The sequence below is a fragment of the Dermacentor variabilis genome, chromosome 1 (genome assembly GCF_050947875.1).
Source record: "Dermacentor variabilis isolate Ectoservices chromosome 1, ASM5094787v1, whole genome shotgun sequence".
Taxonomy (NCBI): domain Eukaryota; kingdom Metazoa; phylum Arthropoda; class Arachnida; order Ixodida; family Ixodidae; genus Dermacentor; species Dermacentor variabilis.
In genome coordinates this window covers 185,230,523-185,251,079 of record NC_134568.1, presented here as the reverse complement: position 1 = coordinate 185,251,079, position 20,557 = coordinate 185,230,523, and the positions used below count along the sequence as shown (strand labels likewise).

General features: G+C 46.1%; 2 protein-coding genes across 7 annotated transcripts in view; one reads left to right on the top strand and one right to left on the bottom strand.

Moving 5' to 3' along the window:
- Positions 1–20,557, top strand: part of Mvd (mevalonate diphosphate decarboxylase) — a 116,308-nt gene that overhangs the window by 4,591 nt on the left and 91,160 nt on the right. The gene's annotated exons all lie outside the window — the stretch shown is intronic.
- The window catches only part of LOC142589298 (uncharacterized), a 126,511-nt gene continuing 107,672 nt past the window's right edge, over positions 1,719–20,557 (bottom strand). The window contains exon 5 of the mRNA XM_075700903.1: positions 1,719–1,828. Coding sequence (XP_075557018.1) covers positions 1,824–1,828 — 5 coding nt within the window. The 3' untranslated portion in view covers positions 1,719–1,823. The remainder of the gene's footprint in view (positions 1,829–20,557) is intronic.

The following is a 20,557-nucleotide window of genomic DNA, read 5'->3' as shown; positions in this document are numbered from 1 at the left end:
GGCTGCAGTGACTGTATTTCAATGGGGACGAAAGGCAAAAATGCCTTTGTACTGTGCGAAAAGGGTACATTGAAGAGTGCCAGGTGGTCAGAATTAATCTGGAGTCCCCCACTACTGCATGCCACATAATCCTATGGAGGTTTTGGCACAAAAACAGAATTTAAATTAAAAAATGAAATTCCGATGGGGCTCCCTGGCAGTCAGGGGCTCTTAGATGCAGCCTCCTTAGCCGGTAGGTTAATCTGGCCCTGGATCCATCCCTTGATTTTTTTTAAGAGTTGAGAGAGTTCTGAAAATGTGCTACAGCAGCGCACATTATAATTTATTTAACTTTGTGCTATGTATGAGAAAACTTAATATAAATGTGGTTTGGGTCACATTGAAAGCATTGCATACCTATATTTATCAGAGAGAATCATAAAACTTAAATTTAACCATGCAATGATAAACACATGTATGATATTTACAAAAGAAAAATTTGACCAGTGATCATTAAATGTGGGCTGAACTACGTAATCAGACTCGTAAATGTTTTTACACTTTGCTAAGGGTAGTACTTCGCCCCATTTTGGCCAGTCTCAATGTAAAACAAAAAAACGAGAGTGAGTCACTTAAGAGCAATTCTGTATGTTATTGTCATGTGCACCTGACCGTAGGACTGATGCTTGTGTAACTTATTATAAAGTTAATGTTAAAATTAGTTTTTCCTTTGCGAAACTATGGATTCGGGCACCGGATGTCACCCTTTAATGGCCACGTGAACTTGGCATCTGCTTTAGTTCAAACCCAAAATATTTTTCGTTTCTTTATTTAAACGCACAATCAGTGTGCAATAAAGGCGGTGATATCTGCACACTTCTTGCCACCTTCAGTTTTCATTGTGACATAGTGATGATAATGGAAACTTTGTACAATGATGATTATGAAGTGCTTTGTTTACCTTGCTACTGATGCTTCTTTTCTAACCACCTAAGGTAAGAGAGGAGGTGGTGTACTGATACTGTCAAAAAATGGGATCAAATGTTAGATTACTGAACAGTTTTCAGTGATGACTAACGATTATGAAGGTATCTCTTTGCAGTGCAGTGCTCTTGTTCTCACTGTGGTGTACTGACCACCCAGCAGCAGGATTTCCACACTTTTCTTGATCTATTCCTATGCTGGATTTACAAAGAAAAGTATACTCTTGTGCTCGGTAGTGACACAAACATCAGTATACTTGAACATTCTACTGCTCACAGTGAATCGAGCACAATCCTGAAATTAAATGCTTTTAGAAATGTCATCAATCGACCCACTCATATTCTAAACAGTATGTGTACATTGCTAACCACAAATGAAAATGCACTGGTGTCTGGTTCCATAGCATCATGCATTAGCAATAGTCTTCCCGTTAGCTTTACTTTTTGCCCACCATGGGGAAAATAGGTGTTTTTTGTAGGTTATACCAGATTTTTTTCTGAAGGAACTACTGAACTCAATATTTTATGACATACATAAACAAAGTAGAATGAATGCATCTTTCACACATAAATGTTTTATTAACGAGATATTTGTAATAAAGAAAAGTTATAAAGTGCCAGAATCAAGATTGGGGGATAAAATCCTACAATTTGTAGAGACATGCTTGTATCTACTAAGAAAAAAAAAGTAACAAAAATTATGAGATACACAAGATGTATTGGCGTTTAATAGACACTACCTCCGAAAAAATCTTAATTTTTCATTGGACGGGTATTTCACCACAGAAGTTTAAGTGCAAGCACTACATTTTGGCATGCTGGGCTGCGGCCGCCGATGTTTGGGGGTGGCTTGCGTCGTTGTCACTCTGAAAGTCAAAGTCCAATGAAAAATCAGTATCGTCAGACTTGCTGCTGCTTGATCCATCAATAAAATAAGCCACAGATGCAGCGGAATCACGAGATCTACAATCTTTTGAAGAGTGCGCACCGCTCCCAGGGGCGGTCATTCTTGTTTTCTATGTTGACAATCGTGAAACTTCGGACTGTGTTCGAAAATGGCGCTGGACAGGTCATGTAATGCACAGATTAGATAACCGTTGAACCATTAGGGTGACAGAATGGGTACCGAGAGAAGGGAAGTGCAGTAGAAAATGGCAGAAGACTAGGTGGTGCGACGAAATCGGGAAATTTGCGGGTGCTAGTTGGAATCGGTTGGCGCAAGACAGGGGTAATTGGAGATTGCATGGCAGCCTTCGTCCTGCAGTGGACATAAAATAGGCTGATGATGATGACATTCAAAAATTAAGCCTGGTGGGGAAAAAGCAAACTGCTTAGAAAACAAAAAATATAGTTCTCCTTCTTCACATCCGATAGCGCAGTGTATTCATGAGTGGTGCGGAAGGGCTTGAAAGTGGCATTTGAAACCATCGATAGCGGGCTAAAAATGCCAAATTGGCGCGGTACAGAAAGAGTTAAAGCGACCCTGAAATTATATTGACAATTTTATGCAAATGTACTGAATCATTAGGGTAGGTCCTGCTTATCATTAAGTGACACATTAAGTGCTCCACGTAAAGTGTGCAATTCAATATAAAGTTTGAAAAATGTGCATCACTACCAACTGCAGGAGCGCCGCTCCCCTGAGTTTTCAGCCACCCCGCCCCTTTTACGTAGCAGGGGTGCAAAACATCATTCTGGCGAGCTGTCAGATTGACTACCCACGTTGCATCATCGCTAACTTTTCTATCATTATGGTGAACAAATGTTGTTCCTAATAGATCAAATATTGGTTAATTTCTCTAACAAAAGAAAAAAAGTAGAAGAGAACACATGACAATTTATCTACGCTCAAGCACTTCCGGCACACAGCAAGTATCGTCTGCTTGTGTTACAATGTGTTCCATGTTGATGCGAGCTGCCCGGTCAGCTGCCCGCCCAACGTTTTTTTTTTTTTTTTTGAGGACCATGAATCACCCTTATTGCATTTTGGGCTGCAAATCTAGCAATTGGCGACATGCCAAGCTGCAACATCGTGTCCCTCTGCAAAGTGACAGGCGAGTGGAGTGGATGCAGTACTCCAGGCTGTCGTTATGTGGCAGCCTGATGTGCTGTCAGTATGTGACAGCCAGGATCTATGCGTTTGCGGCCACCACTTCATGCTGGAGGATTACTAAAATGGAGAGTTTTTGCGTGTTCGATGTTCTGGTAAATGCACAAGGACTGGGCGTTTTGCTGGATGGGCATAGGTGCAAACGTGAACAGCCACCTGGTGGCACAGAGCTCAGCCAGACAGCTAAAATAGCAGTAAAGAAGTGTATTCTAGTTTGCTGCTGGTGTAAATGTTTGACAGTAGCATAATAATGAACATGTATTTTTAAATGTTTAAATTGTTACAGCAATATTAGCTCCGTTTGGCTGGTTGAGCTCTGCTGCGCCACCAGGTGGCTGCACCATGCAGGCTGCTCACGTTGACACCTCTGCCCATTTATCAGTACGCCCAGCTTGGCTGTGTGTACTGGAATACAGGACGCACTCAGTGGTGACCAACGGCGAGGTGACTAGCGAAAAGGTTGGAGAGACTTCATGTGCTGGATGATGTGACTCAACGTCACATCAATCTGCGGCAGAACCAGTGAAGGCTGAGCTTATCCCCGATTGCTTGGTGAATGAGTTGAGGAGGAAAAGCGTGGCTAGAGGAGGGTAACTTGTAGTCATCCATATCTCTCTTAATATCAGATGGTTTATTTAAATTGTGGCATGAATGTTTTACTGTAGCTGTACCCTATGCATCTACAAAATATGTCCCAACTGTTTGAGGCTCCCTTTAAAAGATGAGCATCTCCAAAAGGCTATATAGCTAACGAAAAGGTTACTGTGCGACTTACTGAAACATAAATGAAACCACACTCGAGCAATTCAACAATACATCTGGTGCAGAAGAGGCATGCACAAATTTTTAAAAAAATTTTTAAAGGCATATATGAGAAATGTTTCCCCTACAAGACAAGAACACAAGCTTCTAAAGCCAGGAAAAAATTGTCAACGAATGAATGCGTAAAAGTGATACATGCTAAAGATAGTTTATATAAGCAATTTTTAAAAAGCAGAAACATTGAGGACCTTAAAAAGTTCAAAGCCTGCAGGAATAGGGCAAACAGCATTAGGAGAAGGGCTAAAAGAGTTACATGAACAAGTTAATGTTGATGTAATGAAGAGTGCTGGTATTGTCTTGAATAAAGATTACTCATTAATCAGCAGGTACAAGAAGGCTGTAGATGATGAAATAAATATTAATGGTGAATGCATGTCTGGATCTATATTTGCAAATGCCATTAATGATTACTTTGTATCTTCTTCCGATAGTGCCCATTCTTCTATGAGTAAACAGCTAGCTTTTATTGGTCAAATGTTCTTCAGTGTTTTTGTCCCTAGTTACAAGCAGTGAAATTGTTGGAACGATCTAATCAATTAACAAGAGGAAAAAGCTGACAGATGGCCTTCAGATTAAGCAACTCAAATATGCATGTCATTATCGCACCAGATATCATTAGGCATTTGCCCAAAGAAACTGCAACTTGCTAAAGTTACTGCATTATTCAAGGGGGCAATAAAAATAATGTATTGAATTACAGGCCAATATCAATTCTGTTTTTCTAAGTGCACCAAAAAGCTGTTCACATGAGTGATTCACATGTTCGCGTGAATGGTTTCATAAGCATAGTATCGTGTGTGGGAATGCTTGACTCTCCTGCATGCCCTCATGTTTTTTAAACCCCATGTAGCTCTCATATCCTGTAATCTGGCAGCTTCACATGGCTTTTCAGAGTATTTGCAGAGTAGTAAGAGAGATGGCGTGAGTGTTGCACTGCTAATACCACCTAATGGTGGGGTTACCTGAGGGTTACTCAGGTGCAAAGTGGAGTAGCCTCTTTGGCTTGGGGTCGGCAGAGTGAGCGGATGTTTCACGTGCACGACGGCATGCTTCATGGGACCGTCCTGTGAAAGGCTTCAGAGTGGGCCCTTGGGATGGACGAACACAATCTTTCGAATCTGCCACTGTTTGCATGACTGTACATGCATGGTGTCCAGCATGGGGGTGAACATATTAGCTCGATATCCTGTCTCTTGAGTCTGACTTCCTCAATTCGTCAGCACCCATCAGCATGTTCTATTGACAGTATGTAGTTCAGCAGGTTAGATTGGTGTATAAGAGGTGCAATAAATGGCCTTGTGAATCCTTGCACTACTGCATTGTTGTTCCTTTGTCCCTAGAGCTCATCTGAGACCCGACACATGACAGCTTCACAGTTTGGTTTTCTAAAAGGCCGCTTGACAGAAACCATGCTCCTTAATCAGATAGAGACTTAGACTTTTTTAACAGCAAATCTAGACACTCTGCATATTTTTTTATATTGCAAAGGCCTTTTATCGTGTCAATCACAATATGACTCTCCAATTAAAAGAAAGCATTACGAGGGCCGTTGACCATGGCTAGAGCAGTGCGGCTTTGCGCTCTCCGGTGTACTTCTACTGGCATGAACCGGGAGAAATGCGACTGTCTAAATAAAAAAGAGCATTGCATTGGCCGTTGATCATGCTGGGAAGACGCAGATGAAAAGCTATATACAAGTATATTTACAAGGAAATACACTGCACTTGGCCAAGAGGCAACAGCCCGCGCTAGCTTCTAATTGTCGTCGTCTTCACACTGCTCGCCTCTTCGTGACCGCAAATACTGTTCCGTAGCACTACCCCAGGCGGCAAAAGTGCCGTCCCAGAGCGACTAAAGGCCGAACTTGGAAGCAGTGTAGTAGGCCTTGAGCCTACTGACGTGCACGACATCACTAGATGCCAGAGGAGAGGACGAGGTTGAACTCGCAGAAGCAATTTTGTACGTCACAGGCGTCACCGAAAGGAGCTTCTCTGAAAGTCCGACTTTACGAGAGAGCAACCGCAGGAGCACGAGCGCACCAGGCGAAAACTGTACGTCACGGTGGCGGGCGTTGTACTGACACTGCTGAGTGGTTTGCGAGGCCGTAAGTCGAGCACGGGCAAGCTGGCGTGCATGGTTGGCGAGGGCGATGGTGTCGTGCACATACTCGCTTGTTGAGGTCGCAGCAGGAGGAAGTGCCATGTCTAGGGGCAAGCTCAGTTTGCGACCGTACAGTAGATAAAATGGAGAAAATCTGGCGGTGTCATGCCGGGAAGAATTATACGCAAATGTGACGTAGGAAGGGCAATGCCCCAGTCGTGGTGGTCCTTGGAAATGTACTATATCGATGGAAAGAAAAGTGAACAGTGGAGCGCATGGCCGAAGCATAACTGAAGGTATAGTGCGCGCCGTCCAGTCATCGCCATTGACAGGCGGGCACATCCGGTTTGATAGCGCTGTGCGATGGTGTGCCCCCTGTCCTGCAATATTTTTGCTTTTGTTCTGCTTCTGTTTTATTTGAAAACGAGGAAAGGTGACGGTACAGTAATGATGACAGCGCAAACTGTACTATCGTTATGAAAAGAAGCACGAAACGCGGAAAGTGTGGCTTTTGGCTCGGTCAGCGCTAGTTCGAGAATACGTGCCCAACTCTCATATGCTTTGGCTGTCGCTAGGCGAACCTCTGCTTTCAGTCGGCACCACCGTAGCGCCAGGCGTGACTGGCAGATGATAAGCTTTCCTTGCCAATATGCCCGGCCAGTAAAATTCGGCACGCTTTCATGCTGTCGCAATGCTTGAACAAGGAAACAAACAAGGAAATTGTTTGGATACAGCAGCGATTGGGCTAAACATATACCAGTTTGACACGCGAAAACACAAACTTTCCTTTTTTTTTTTTTTTGCTTTATGCAGCTTTGATCCCACCTGCTTCAAGCGAACAAGCCTAAGCGGGCGCTGCTCCGTTAATGTTTGGGGTGCCATCACAGCCGAAGGCTTGGGTCCCCTTATACGGCTAGATGAACGCTTCACTGCAGCAGAATACTGTAATGTAATAGAGAAGGTTGTCCTGCCCTTTGCTTTGGATAGATCATTCAAGGATGGGCTGTTTTAGTATCAGCATGACCTTTCTCCAATCCGTACTTCACATTCCGTGGAGGCTTTCGTAGAGAACCTTGCTAACCGTAAACTTTCGTGGCCAGCAAAATGAGCGGACATAAATCCAATTGAGAATGTCTGGGGAATTATGATATCACGCTTGTCACGTCTGCAGCTCCATAAAATGAACAAGGACTCCCTTTGGGCTGCTGTTCACGCCGAGTGGAACAAGCTTCGCGGCACTAAGCTAGCCACAGACCTGTTTCCCTCTATGCCAAGGCGCATGGAATCCATCATCCTGGCCGAAGGAGACTTCACCAAGTATTAATAAATGCAAAGTATGTTTTTGTCGAGCAAATCTGCTTCGTGATTTCCTCAGACTTTGTGCCAGCTTGAGCTTTTGTTACAGTTGTTTTTTATATCTTTCTTAGACCAATAAACCTGCTATAGCCTGGAATTCACGCTTCAGTTCTGCTAAGCACACACGCATTACGATAGCATGAAAGCGTGCCGCATTTTACTTGCCGGGCATATTGGCAAGGAAAGCTTATCATCTGCCAGTCATTTCTGGCACTCGGACCGCACATGCGGTGCGATAGTGCCAGCCGGAACAAGATTCTAGCGCTACGGTGGCGCTGACTGAAAGCAGAGATTCGCCTAGCAACAGCCAAAGCATATGAGAGTTGGACACGTAACCTCGAACTAGCGCTGACTGAGCCAAAAGCCACGCTTTCCACGGTTCGTGTTTCTTTTCATAGCGATAGTACAGTTTGCGCTGTCATCATTACTGTACCGTCACCTTTCCTCGTTTTCAAATAAAACAGAAGCAGAACAGAAGCAAAAATATCGCAGTACATGGGGCGCACCATCGCACAGCACTATCAAACCGGATGTGCCCGCCTGTCAATGGTGATGACTGGACGGCGCGCACTATACCTTCAGTTATGCTTTGGTCACGCGCTCACCTGTTCGCGTTTCTTTCCATCGCCATAGTACTTGGACAGCATATAGGTAAGCGTACGGTTTAGCCGTTCTGTCAGGCCATTGGTTTGAGGATGGTATGAGGCAGTCAGCTTGTGTTGAATGGAGCAGGAACTTACAATGTTGGCGATAACTTTCGAGAGAAAGTTACAACTACGGTCAGTAAGCAGCTGGCGCGGGGCGCCATGAAGCAAGATAATGTCACGCAAGAGAAAGTCTGCGACGTCAGTGGCGCAACTGGTAGGGAGAGCCCGCGTGATAGCGTATCGGGTGGCGTAATCAGTTGCGACGGCTACCTATTTGTTCCCAGAGGATGACGTGGGAAAGGGACCGACGAGGTCTAATCCAACACGAAAGAACGGTTCCACAGGGACGGTGATCGGCTGGAGATGACCGGCAGGTAGCACCTGAGGTGTTTTCAGACGCTGGCAGGGATCACAGGCAGCTACATAACGTTGGACGAAGCAAGCGAGACCAGGCCAATAGAAGCAGCAGCAGACGCGGTCGTACGTGCGGGTTACCCCAAGATGTCCTGCAGTGGGTGCGTCATGCATCTCAAAGAGTACAGTCTGTCGTAGATGTTTTGGCACGACAAGAAGAACTGAGCCGTCAGGGAGGAAGTTCCTTTGGTACAGAATGCCGCCCTGGAGGACATATCGGCGAACGGATGCGTCGGTAGGTGTAGAGCGCAGATGCTTGATGAGTGCTCGCAGCGATAAGTCTCGGTACTGCTCATCGGCGATGTTAGCGAAGGCAAACGCAGAGAAAATGCCTTTGGCGGTACTACTGTCGGCGGCGTCAGGCTCGTCTACCGGGTAGCGAGACAGGCAGTCAGCGTCCTTGTGTAGTCGGCCAGATTTGTAGGTGACAGAGTACGAATATTCTTAAAGCGTAAGGCACAGCGACCAAGGGTTCCTGTAGGATCTTTCAGTGAGCGCATGACCAGTAAAGTGCATGATGGCCTGTGACAACGGAAAAGGGTCAGCCGTATAAGTATGGGCAGAACTTCGCAACCGCCCGAACTAGCTAGGGCCAGACACCCATGCTCAGTGATGAATAGTTGCACTCCGAGGGTGAGAGGAGCCTGCTGGCATAAGCGATAACACGGTCGTTGCAGCGCTGGCGATGTGCCAGTACTGCGCCAATTCCGTGACCGCTGGCATCAGTACGGACTTCGGTAGGCGCAGAAGAATCGAAATGGGCCAGAACGAGAGGCATTGTGAGAAGGTCGATTAGATGCAAGAATGAAGAGGCCTCGTTATCGCCCCACTGGAAAGGGGCGTCTTTTTTTCAAAAGCTCCGTTAGTGGTCGTGCTATGGCCACGAAATTTTTCACGACACGGCGGAAGTACGAACAAAGGCCGATGAAGCTGCGCACATCCTTGACACACTTCGGAACAGGGAAGTGCGTAACAGCATGAATTTTGCCTGGGCCCAGTTGCACTCTGTTCGTGTCAACGGGATGCCCCAAGGACGGTAATCTGGCGACGGCCGAATTGGCACTCGTCGTCTAAGTAGCACAGGCACGTAGATCATTTGAAACCGTGAAGAAGGGAGTCCATCATGCATTCAAAAGTGGCAGGAGCATTACATAGACCGAACGGCATCACTTCGAATTGATAAAGACCGTCGGGTGTTACAAAAGCAGTCTTCTCGTGGTCGAGATCGTCCACTGCACTCTGCCAGTAGCTGGAGCAAGGTGGTGCAGCAACCACCTAAGGAGCGGAGAAATTCTTCGGACCGCTCCAAAAAAGACAAAACCAAAATTACAGGGCTGCAAACGGCTCTGTAGGCTACACACATTCTTTTTCTTATGCACAGCACCAAATAAACTTCATTATGGACGCGCTAATTATGCAGTGGAACGTCAATGTCTCTTTAGAAACCTTGATGATGTTCAAAAACTTCTTTGCGAACTCACTCCAAAAGTGCTGTGTGTACAGGAAACCCTTCTTAAATCTAAACACACTTTCTTCTTCATTAGGTTATTTTTCGTAAAGATGGTGATGATGCCATCGCATCATCTGGCAGTGTAGCCATTATACTTGACAAAGGTATAGCGTGTCAACATCAACTACAAACACCCCTGGAGGCAGTGGCCGTTAGAGCCATACTTCTAAACAAACTTAATACTGTCTGCTCCCTGTACATGCCCCCGCATTATCTCCATAAACATGAATTCCAAACATTAATAGATCAGTTACGCCAACCCTATTTGGTTCTACGAGATTTAAATGCACACAGCAACCTATGGGGTGACTCTCGCTGCGATGTGCGAGGTCGACTGATTGAGCAGTTTCTCTTTTCTTCTGGTGCATGTCTTTTGAATAGCAAGGCACCTACATATTATAATATTGCACATAAAACCTACTCCTCTATAGACCTCAGTATTGCATTTCTGACCCTTTTACCAGATCTTAAATGGAGTATTATTAGAAATTCGTATGGGAGCAACCATTTCCCAATAGTTCTGTGTACGCCAAAGATGAATGAATGTCCCCCACAGTTTCCTCGGAGGAAAACTGATTCAGCCGACTGGGAACAGTTCCGAAAAATTACTCTCATCTCGTGGGCTGACATTTCTGCTCTAAGCCTGGACGCTGCGGTTGAATACTTCACATTTTTTCTGATTGATGCCACGACCAAATGTATCCCAGAAACAAAGGGATCATCTAACAAGTGCCGTGTTCTGTGGGGGAACGAGGAGTGTCGTAATGCGCATGAAAAGCAGAACAAAGCATGGGGGTTACTCTGCGATTCTCCGACACCAGAAAACCTGGTTAATTTTAAGCATGTCAAATCTCGGGGTAGGAGAACATGCCGACGAGCTAGAAGAGAGTTGGCAAAAATATATATCGGGAATTAACTCTTACACAGACGAGACAAAGGTTTGGAATAGAGTGAACAGAATAAAAGGTTGACAACCTTATTCGCTACCCTTAGTAAATACTCAGGGAGATAGTATGGAAGACCAGGCGAACTTTCTAGGCGCACATTTTGAACACAGATCCAGTTCGTCGCACTACTCTGACACGTTCCAAAGACACAAAACATGAATAGAATGGCAGCCATTAGAACGAAAAAGTGCAAAATGTGAGGTATACAATGGACCATTTGGCGCATAGCAGAGTTTCAAGCAGCACTAAACAGCTGCAACAAATCTGCCCCAGGTTTTGACCACATAATATACGAAATGTTAAAGCACTTGCCATCTGAAACACAAAAAACCCTTCTTTTTCTTTACAATAATATATGGTCCTCTGGCCAGATTCCCTCAGTCTGGAAAGAGGCCATCATAATTCCCATTCTGAAACAGGGTAAGGACCCTTCCTTGGCAAACAGTTATAGGCCTATAGTGTTGACAAACTGCTTATGCAAACTCATCAAAAAGATGAACAAACGCTTGCTCCACTATCTTGAAACCAACAAAATATTAGACCCATACCAATTCAGTTTCAGGGAAGGTAGATCGAAGACAGACCAGCTTGTTTGCATAGAAATGTACGTCCGGGAAGCCTTTATCCACAAACAGCTTGTCGTATCTGTATTCCTTGATATGGAAAAGGCGTATGACACTACGTGGCGCTTTGGGATCCTTCGGGATCTTTCTGGAATGGGTACACGTGGCAACTTGCTGAACATTATTGAGAGCTACCTGTCTGACAGAACGTTTCGTGTTAGAGTTGGCATTGTGCAGTCATTCCTACAGGAGACAGGTGTACCGCAGGGTGGAGTGCTGAGCTGTACGCTCTTTATTGTGAAAATGAACTCGTTACATACCATCATACCTCACACACTCTTTTACTCTGTTTATGTAGACAATGTACAGATAGCTTTTAGGTCGTGCAATCTTAGCATCTGTGAGAGACAGCCACAGCTTGGCCTAAACAAACTCTCAAAGTGGTCAGAAGAAAATGGTTTTAAATTTAACCCTCAAAAAGGCACATGTGTTCTCTTCTCAAACAAGAGAGGCATATTGCCAGAAACCGCTATTTACCTTAATGGAGAACGACTATCGGTCAGCCTTGAACACAAATTTTTAGGTATTATCTTGGACACAAAACTTAATTTCATTCCCCACTTGAAATATCTTAAAGCGAAGTGCTTGAAGACAATGAATCTGCTGAAGCTACTTTCTCGAACAAACTGGGGCAGTGACAGGAGGTGTTTGCTTAGCGTATATAAGAGCCTTGTACAATCACATGTCGACTACAGAGCCGTGCTGTACCAATCCGCATCGGATAGTGCTCTCAGAATTCTTGACCCTGTCCACAATCTAGGTATACGGCTGGCAACAGGCGCATTTAGGACAAGGCCTGTGGAAAGTCTGTATGTTGAGACGAATGAATGGTCCTTACATCTGCGCAGAACATATCTAAGCTTCTCCTACTTGTTAAAATGTAAGTCGAATAACGAGCATCCGTGTTACTCAACTGTACTTGACTTGTCTTCTGCAAGACTTCACCGTAACCGCCCATCTGTTCGAGCTCCTCTGTCTGTTCGCTTAGGACAACTGGCTCATAAAACCGGTATTCAACATAGAGAAACAGTACTAATCACTCCCACTAACATTGCACCACCTTGGCAATGGCAGAATATCCAGTGTGATATGTCTTTCGTCGCATTAACAAAACATGCGCCTGAGGTACACATACATTCACACTTCCTCTAACTCCAGGTGAAGTACTCCTGCGCGGAGTTTTATGCAGGCGCTTGAAAGTCTACTTATGGTGTAGCTTATGCAGCTTTCGGACCGTCATTTTCAATGTCCGGTGCATTAAATCCAAACTCCAGCATTTTCACAGCGGAGGCATACGCGACCCTCTCTGCTGTGAAACATATTGACGCGTATATTCTACTTAGAAGACAACGACGATGGGGGCAATAACGGCTCCGTCTAATGGGTGGCTGAGATTTGGGAGAGGACGAAGAAGACGTGCCTCTGTTCAGTTTGTTTTTGAACAGGTTGTTCTGTTGTTCTTGAACGTCTCCCTGTCTTCTGTCCGCGTTGTACCGCGACACTGGTGGAGGTGCTGGGTACTGAGTTCGCCTGATGCACCGGAGTCCTTTTGGGAGTCGTTGATCTAGCCCGGACGCATTGTCACCAGTTGCGACACCCGTACATCGCTTTAGTCATCGACTGCTAGGCCTTGCCCTGGAGTTTTCCCCTCTTCAACCACTTCTCTCCGGCAGCAGCACACATCTCGTAATGGCCGAAACCAGCTCACCGCAAGCACCCCAAAGCAGCCGGTTTCCCAGTCCACAACAGGTAACCGTTTTGCATCCACTGGTTCCTGATCGCTATTGCGGTGCAGTCTTCGAAGACATTGAAGACTGGCTTGACAAGTATGAACGCGTTGCACAGATTAACCAGTGGACTGAGCAGCAAAAGCTTTCCCACGTCTATTTCGCCCTTGACGACAGTGGCCGTACTTCGTACGAGAACCGTGAAGCTAGCCTGACGACGTGGAATGACTTTCGACAGATCACGGATACTTCTGCAAGTGCCGACCGACGCGACCGTGCCCAACAGATGATGGAGCTACGGGTGCAACAACCTAATGAGTCGGTCAAAATGTTCGCTGAGGACATGGCCCACCCCTTTCGTAGAGCTGACGGAACATGACCGAAGATAGGAAGTTGTGCTACATCATGCGAGGTGTAAAAGAGCAGTTGTTCGCGGGGCTTGTGCGGAATCCACCAGTCACTGTCACTGACTATCAAAGAGGCTACGGCTATTGAGCGGGGCCTTCATCAACAGTGCAGGCAGTACGATCGACTGTCCACCAGCAATGCAATCAGTGCTGCCGCAGGGACTGATGAGTATCAGAATTCCTTGCGTGAATTGATCAGAGAGCTTGTCAGAGAGGAAGTGCAAAAGATTCTGACACCGAGGTTGGATAGACCTGTAGCATCAATCGCTGAAGTGGTGCGCGACGAAATCAGGCAGGCGTTCCCGGCAGCCGAATTTCAAGATCACCAGCGTCCCATGACTTACGCCGCCACTGTCCAATGTCCACCACCCGTCACAACCACACCGCCGTACCACCAGCCTCTAACAGCCGCTCCTTGTTCGCCACCACAAGAGGATGCTTCGAGGCGCGCACCCGTTATGCCGCTGCAGTCACACCAGCAGCCGTTGTTCGCCGCCCCTAGGTCAACGCCTCAAAACGACGCTACGGGACGGCCGCAGTTTCGGAAAACCGACGTATGGCTTGATAGGCGACCACTTTGCTTTCCCTGCGGAGGCGCCGGCCATACTTCGCGTAATTGCTGGCATCGCGACGCGTCATTTCGACCTCATCGTCCATGGTCCTATGCTCGACGTCCAAATGACAATTCCATGCTACGCCGCGACGACGCTACTTTTCGGGAACCTCCAATAGCGCACTCGAATGACGAATCCGTGCCCAATGATAGGTCCGATTTCGGCCGTTGGTTGCGTTCTCCAACCCCTCCCCGTCAGATGGCTTCACCTACTTGATGTACTTTTGCTGACCTCCGAGGACGAAGGTCGCCTAGCCCACGCCAGGGAAACTGAAGGCGGCGACCTCTGGGGGTAAGGTTGCAGGCCCGCCGCAAGACAATAAAAAGCCCCCAACACTCCCGCTGCAGAACGCTGTGAAGCCGATAAACACCGAAGAAATTGTGAGCACCGACATTGATGTTTTGGTGGACAGACAGCCAGTGACAGTGTTAGTCGACACTGGTGCCGACTTCTCGATAATAAGTCAGGAACTCGTCCTCAGTCTGAAGAAAGTAAGGACGCCATGGACGGGACCTCGCATAAGGACGGCAGGCGGTCAATTACTGATGCCTACTGGAAGATGTACTTCTAAAATTGATATCGGGGATTCTTCTTTCGTGGCCGCTTTCATCGTTCTGCCTGTGTGCTGTAAATATTTGATTATTGGAATGGATTTTCTGAAAGGAAATGGCGCCGTAATTAACATTCCAGATCGCATGGTGACGTTTTATAAGAGTCCTGGTTTAGTCTATTGCTTATTGCCACAACACCACTCCTTTCGTCTAACAGAAGACGACGTTGTCATCCCACCTTGATCATGTACCCTTGTTTCGGTAGCATTTGACGTACCATTTCGTTGCGAAGGTGTTGCCGACCAAATAACCACGTTGTTGTTCACTCATGGTATCTTGGTCGCATGAGGAATCGTAAATGTCACCAATGGGCGCACGGACCTGTTGCTAACAAATTTTAGCACTGAGCGACGGCACCTTCCAAAAGGCACGGCTGTGGCTTATTTTGATGGTGTTGCGGATGTCCGCGGCTGCTGTTCACTACTTGAAGAAGCACCTACGCAAGACCCAGCTCCTGTACTTGATGTCAGCACTGCTTTGTCGCCAAATGATCGAGAACGGCTTCTTACGCTACTGGCCAAATTCAGCGACTGCTTTGCGTCGACGTCCAGCGTCGGTCGGACACCTCTAACAAAGCACCGAATAATTACAGAGGATACGGCAAGACCAATTCACCAAAATCCTTATCGTGTTGCTCCCAGAGAATGTGAAGCCATACAGCATCAAGTGACAAAAATGCTTAAAGATGATGTGATCCAACCATCAATGAGTCCCTGGGCATCTCCTGTAGTTCTAGTCAAGAAAAAGGACGGCAGCTTGCGTTTCTGTGTGGACTACCGAAAACTAAACCAGGTGACAAAGAAAGATGTGTACCTGCTTCCCCGTATAGACGATTCACTCGACAGGCTTCGACATGCGCGTTACTTCTCTTCAATGGATTTAAAAAGCAGATATTGGCAAATCGAGGTAGACCCGAGAGACCGTGAAAAAACTGCTTCTGTTACAACAGACGGCCTATACGAATTTAAGGTCTTGCCTTTCGGCTTGGGCTCTGCCCCTGCTACGTTCCTACGCCTCATGGACACTGTGTTTTCAGGCCTGAAGTGGAAAACCTGCTTAGTATACCTCGACGACGTCATCGTGTTCTCCGCAACATTTGAGGAACATCTCGAACGGCTTGAAGTGGTTCTGCAGTCCATCCTGTCCACCGGCCTTACCCTGAAATTGGAGAAGTGCCACTTTGGCTTTGCGGAACTACAGTTTCTCGGTCACATCGTCAGCCACGCAGGTGTCCGCCTGGATCCCGAAAAAATTGCCGCCGTCGTACAGTTTCCCGTGCCATCCAATAAAAAAACTGTCAGGCGCTTCCTCGGCCTCTGTGCCTATTACCGGTGGTTTATTGCAGACTTCGCTCATATTGCGTCACCGTTAACTCGCCTGATGAGAGACGACTTTGCTTTTGTATGGGGTGACGAAGAGCAAGGTGCATTCAACGACTTGCGGGAACGTCTCCAGACACCTACAGTGCTTGCTCACTTTGATGAGACCGCTCCTACAGTGCTCCACACTGATGCAAGCAATGTTGGCTTGGGAGCTGTTCTTGTGCAACAGCAGGAGGGCACAGAAAGAGTACTTGCCTATGCAAGTAGAACACTCTCACGCACAGAGGCTAATTACTCCACGACTGAGAAAGAATGCCTCACCGTAGTATGTGCAGTTATGACATTTCGCCCATATTTGTATGGCCGCCACTTCACAGTTATAAGCGACCACCATTCACTGTGTTGGCTGATAAACGTTAAAGATCCTTCGGGACGACTGGTGCGTTGGAGACTATGGTTGCAAGAGTTTGAACATGACTGTCAAGTACAAGTCGGGGAAACGACATACGGTTGCTGACTGCCTGTCTCGATCGCCGACAGAGTCGTCTGCTCCACCCAAGAACACTCGCCATTTCTTTGTGTTCTGGACACATCCACCATCTCGCAACAATGGGACGACCCTGAGTTGCTTGAACTCATCAGTTACTTAGAGGGCAGATCTGCAAAACCACCTAGAGTTTTCGCAAGAGGACTGTTGTCGTTTTGTTTGCAGGCGAAAGTACTTTACAGACGAAACTTTTCTTCGACCGGGTCCCCCTATCTGCTCGTCATTCCTGCAGCTCTTCGTACGGAAGTACTTGAAGCCTGTCACAACAAGGTGACTTCTGGTCACTTAGGCTACACGAGAACGCTGGCCAGAGTGCAGCAGAGGTACTACTGGCCGAGACTTACCACCACCGTGAAAAATCGCGTTTGCACTTGCCTCGACTGCCAGAGGTGCAAGTCGCCTCCGTCGAAACCAGCCGGCCTCCTACAACCCTCCAGGTTCCTCGAAGACCATTTGACCAAATCGTAATGGATATACTGGGCCCACTTCCTACTTCTACTGCAGCGAATCGCTTTGTTATCGTCGCAACCAACTATCTCGCACGTTACGCTGAAACAAAGGCAATCCAGAGAAGTACAGCAGCCAAGGTGGCGCACTTTTTCATTGAGCATGTTGTGTTGCGACACGGCACACCAACCGTCGTAATGACAGACCGAGGAACCACATTCACGGCTGCACTGTTAGATCACGTCTTGCTACTAAGTGGAACGTCTCATCGGAAGTCAACCGCCTACCATCCACAAACCAACGGATTAACAGAACGCCTAAACAAAACAATTGAAGACATGCTCTCCATGTACGTAGATGTTGAACAGAAAAATTGGGACGACATCCTACCTTATATCACCTTTGCATACAACACGGCGAAACAAGAGACAACGCGCATGACTTCGTTCACTCTTGTTCACGGACGGGATGTATGAACGATGTTGGATGCAATGCTTCCACACGACTTTGACGACACTGATACGGACGCCGATGTGCTTACGCAACGCGCAGAGGAGGCTCGGCAGCTCGCACGCTTGCAGATCTGCCAGCAGCAAGACTATGACTCGGGGCGCTATGATCTTAACCGTCGAATGGTCATCTATGACGTCGGCGACAGGGTGTGGGTTTGGACACCCATACGGAAACGAGGCCTCTCCGAGAAGCTGTTAAGACGATACTTTGGACCATATTGAGTATTGCGCCGACTCAGTACGAGGTCGTTCCCGATAGTCCCAATTGTACGCGGCGCCGCACGCACCGTCCTGAACTTGTGCACGTTGTCTGCATGAAGCCGTATGTGAGCGAATAACTATGTGAGAGACTCTTACTTCCGCGAGTGACATTTCTGGTTTAGCATCGGGGCAATGCTCTTTTAGGGAGGGACAAGCATATATTCTACTTAGAAGACAACGACGATCGGGCAATAACAGACTCCGTCTAGTGGGTGGCTGAGATTTGGGAGAGGACGAAGACGTGCCTCTGTTCCGTTTGTTTTTGAACAGGTTGTCCTGTTGTTCTTGAACGTCCCCGTCTTCTGTCCGCGTTGTACCGCGACAGTATAAAACAAACAGGTATAATAAAGGTTGTCATATTCACAGATTCATTAAGCGTTGTTAGTGGCATATCAAGTCTACGAAAACACAAAAACCCTATCCTTAATGAAGTCTGCAACCTTCTATGCTCAGCATACATGTCGAACCAAATAATTTCTTCTTTGTTGGGTGCCTGGCCATAGAGGCCTAGAGGGCAACGTAGCTGCTAACGAAAGGGCTACATCTGTAGCTTTTTGTGATGCAAACATCAATGTAGCTGTACCCTACACAGACCTTAAGCCATTTTTACAATATAAACTACGGAAACATTGGCAAAGGCAATGGGACACTCGGGTATCCAACAAACTGCACCTAATCAAACCAAAGATTAGGTGCAGTTGGATCTCTGAGAAAACTGATTAGGTGCAACTGGATCTCTGAGAAAACAAGACACCAGGAAGTACTGCTCTGCAGATTAAGAATTGGGCATACCTATAGCACTCACTCGTATATTTTAACTGGAACTGGAACAGTCCTTCATGTTCTCGTTCAGTGCCCATTATTAGAAAAGGAGAGGAGAAAGTTCTTCCCTTTCTTATATTGTCATAATATACCTTTATACCCAGTCTTCTTTTTAGGCAATGACCCTCTATTTAATTTTAAATTAGTACTCAAGTTCTTAGAAGAAACTAATACCATTGAAATTATTTGGCCAGGCTATTCGTAGCACAGCCTCTACCTAGAGGCTGTAGCTGCAATGAAATCACTTGCAGAGCACATGCCTCGCAGCCCTTGTGCTGAAGGGCTCCGTAGAAGCACTGGTGCTGCTATAAATTAACACGTTTTAGTATCTAATCCTTCGCAACATACTTTTAGAACCATAGGACTCACTCCTCATTGACAATATTTTAATGGATACATATTTTACACCATTAACAACGAATATTTTAGGCCAATATACAGCCACTCTTGGGCTGCTGAGCACGAGGTCGCGGGATCGAATCCCGGCCACGGCGGCCGCATTTCGATGGGGGCGAAATGCGAAAACACCCGTGTGCTTAGATTTAGGTGCACGTTAAAGAACCCCAGGTGGTCAAAATTTCCGGAGTCCTCCACTACGGCGTGCCTCATAATCAGAAAGTGGTTTTGGCACGTAAAACCCCAAATATTATTCTTAATATACAGCCACTCGACTTCCACCATTTTCAACTATCCTCATTGTCATTCAACACCAATTGTCATGACACTCTTTGGCCATTTCTGGCCCTTGCGCCAAAAAAACAATAACCATCAATCAATTACTGCCTGTCAGGATAACTGACATTGTGAACTAGCTACTTTGTTTTATCAGTAAACCCAGTACAACTTACTAAAGTTGAAGATGCAAAAGTCCTTAAATGCACACAACTGCTTCATTAGTTGTTGGGCGAAAGTTATCACGGTGATGCAGCACACCGCCAGATTGAAGTGCACACGCTGGTCCTTTTCATGTGTTTTTCTTTCGTGATCATCTTGTTTACACTGAAAACTTTATTTCATCAAGGGCACTGTCACGTAGAGTGGAATGAGCTTAGAAGCACTTAAAAGAACTCCTTTAATACGAACATACTGCTATAATTTTCTTGTTAAGAGTATGTATGCGCATGACCTTGCTTACCGTGTCATTGCGGTATTGTCTCGTACTACACTGGCTGCTTGCTGTTTACTGAATGTTTATAACTTAAAAGCAATTTTACTACTAGATGCTATGAACAGCATGAAATTACTGAACCGAAGTAAAATAATCAATGCAATGCCACAAAGAACGGTTGCAAATTAGAGGCAATGAATTTGATCAAAGTTCTAACTGAGACAGCAATTTAAGCACTGTTTCTAGCATTGCTGCAAAAAAGGTGATAGAAATCACTCAATAATTTACTCACTCCTTAAGTCTCTCACTCAATAAATGCATCACTTATGACTGCAACTCGGGCGAAATGAAGTGGTGAATGCACATGCTGGTATTTTGATTCTTGGTGCTAGTCTTGTTTATGCGAGTGAGCTAGGTGCTTCTTAAACAACCACTTCAAGCACTTTTTAAAAACTTTTTGTGCGCAAACAAACAGGGACGAAGAAGAGGAGCAACATAAGGACGAGCGCTCCTCTTCTTTGTCCCTGTTCGCGCACAAAAAGTTAAAAAAAAAATTAATCTGTTCCAACTAGGCTGATTCGCAGTTACACTTCAAGCAGTCGCATTCTAAGTTGCAACTTTAAGCAACCAGTGCTGCCCTGTGCCTAGCTTTTTGTTTTCTGCGCATAAGACACTAGTTGACCTACAA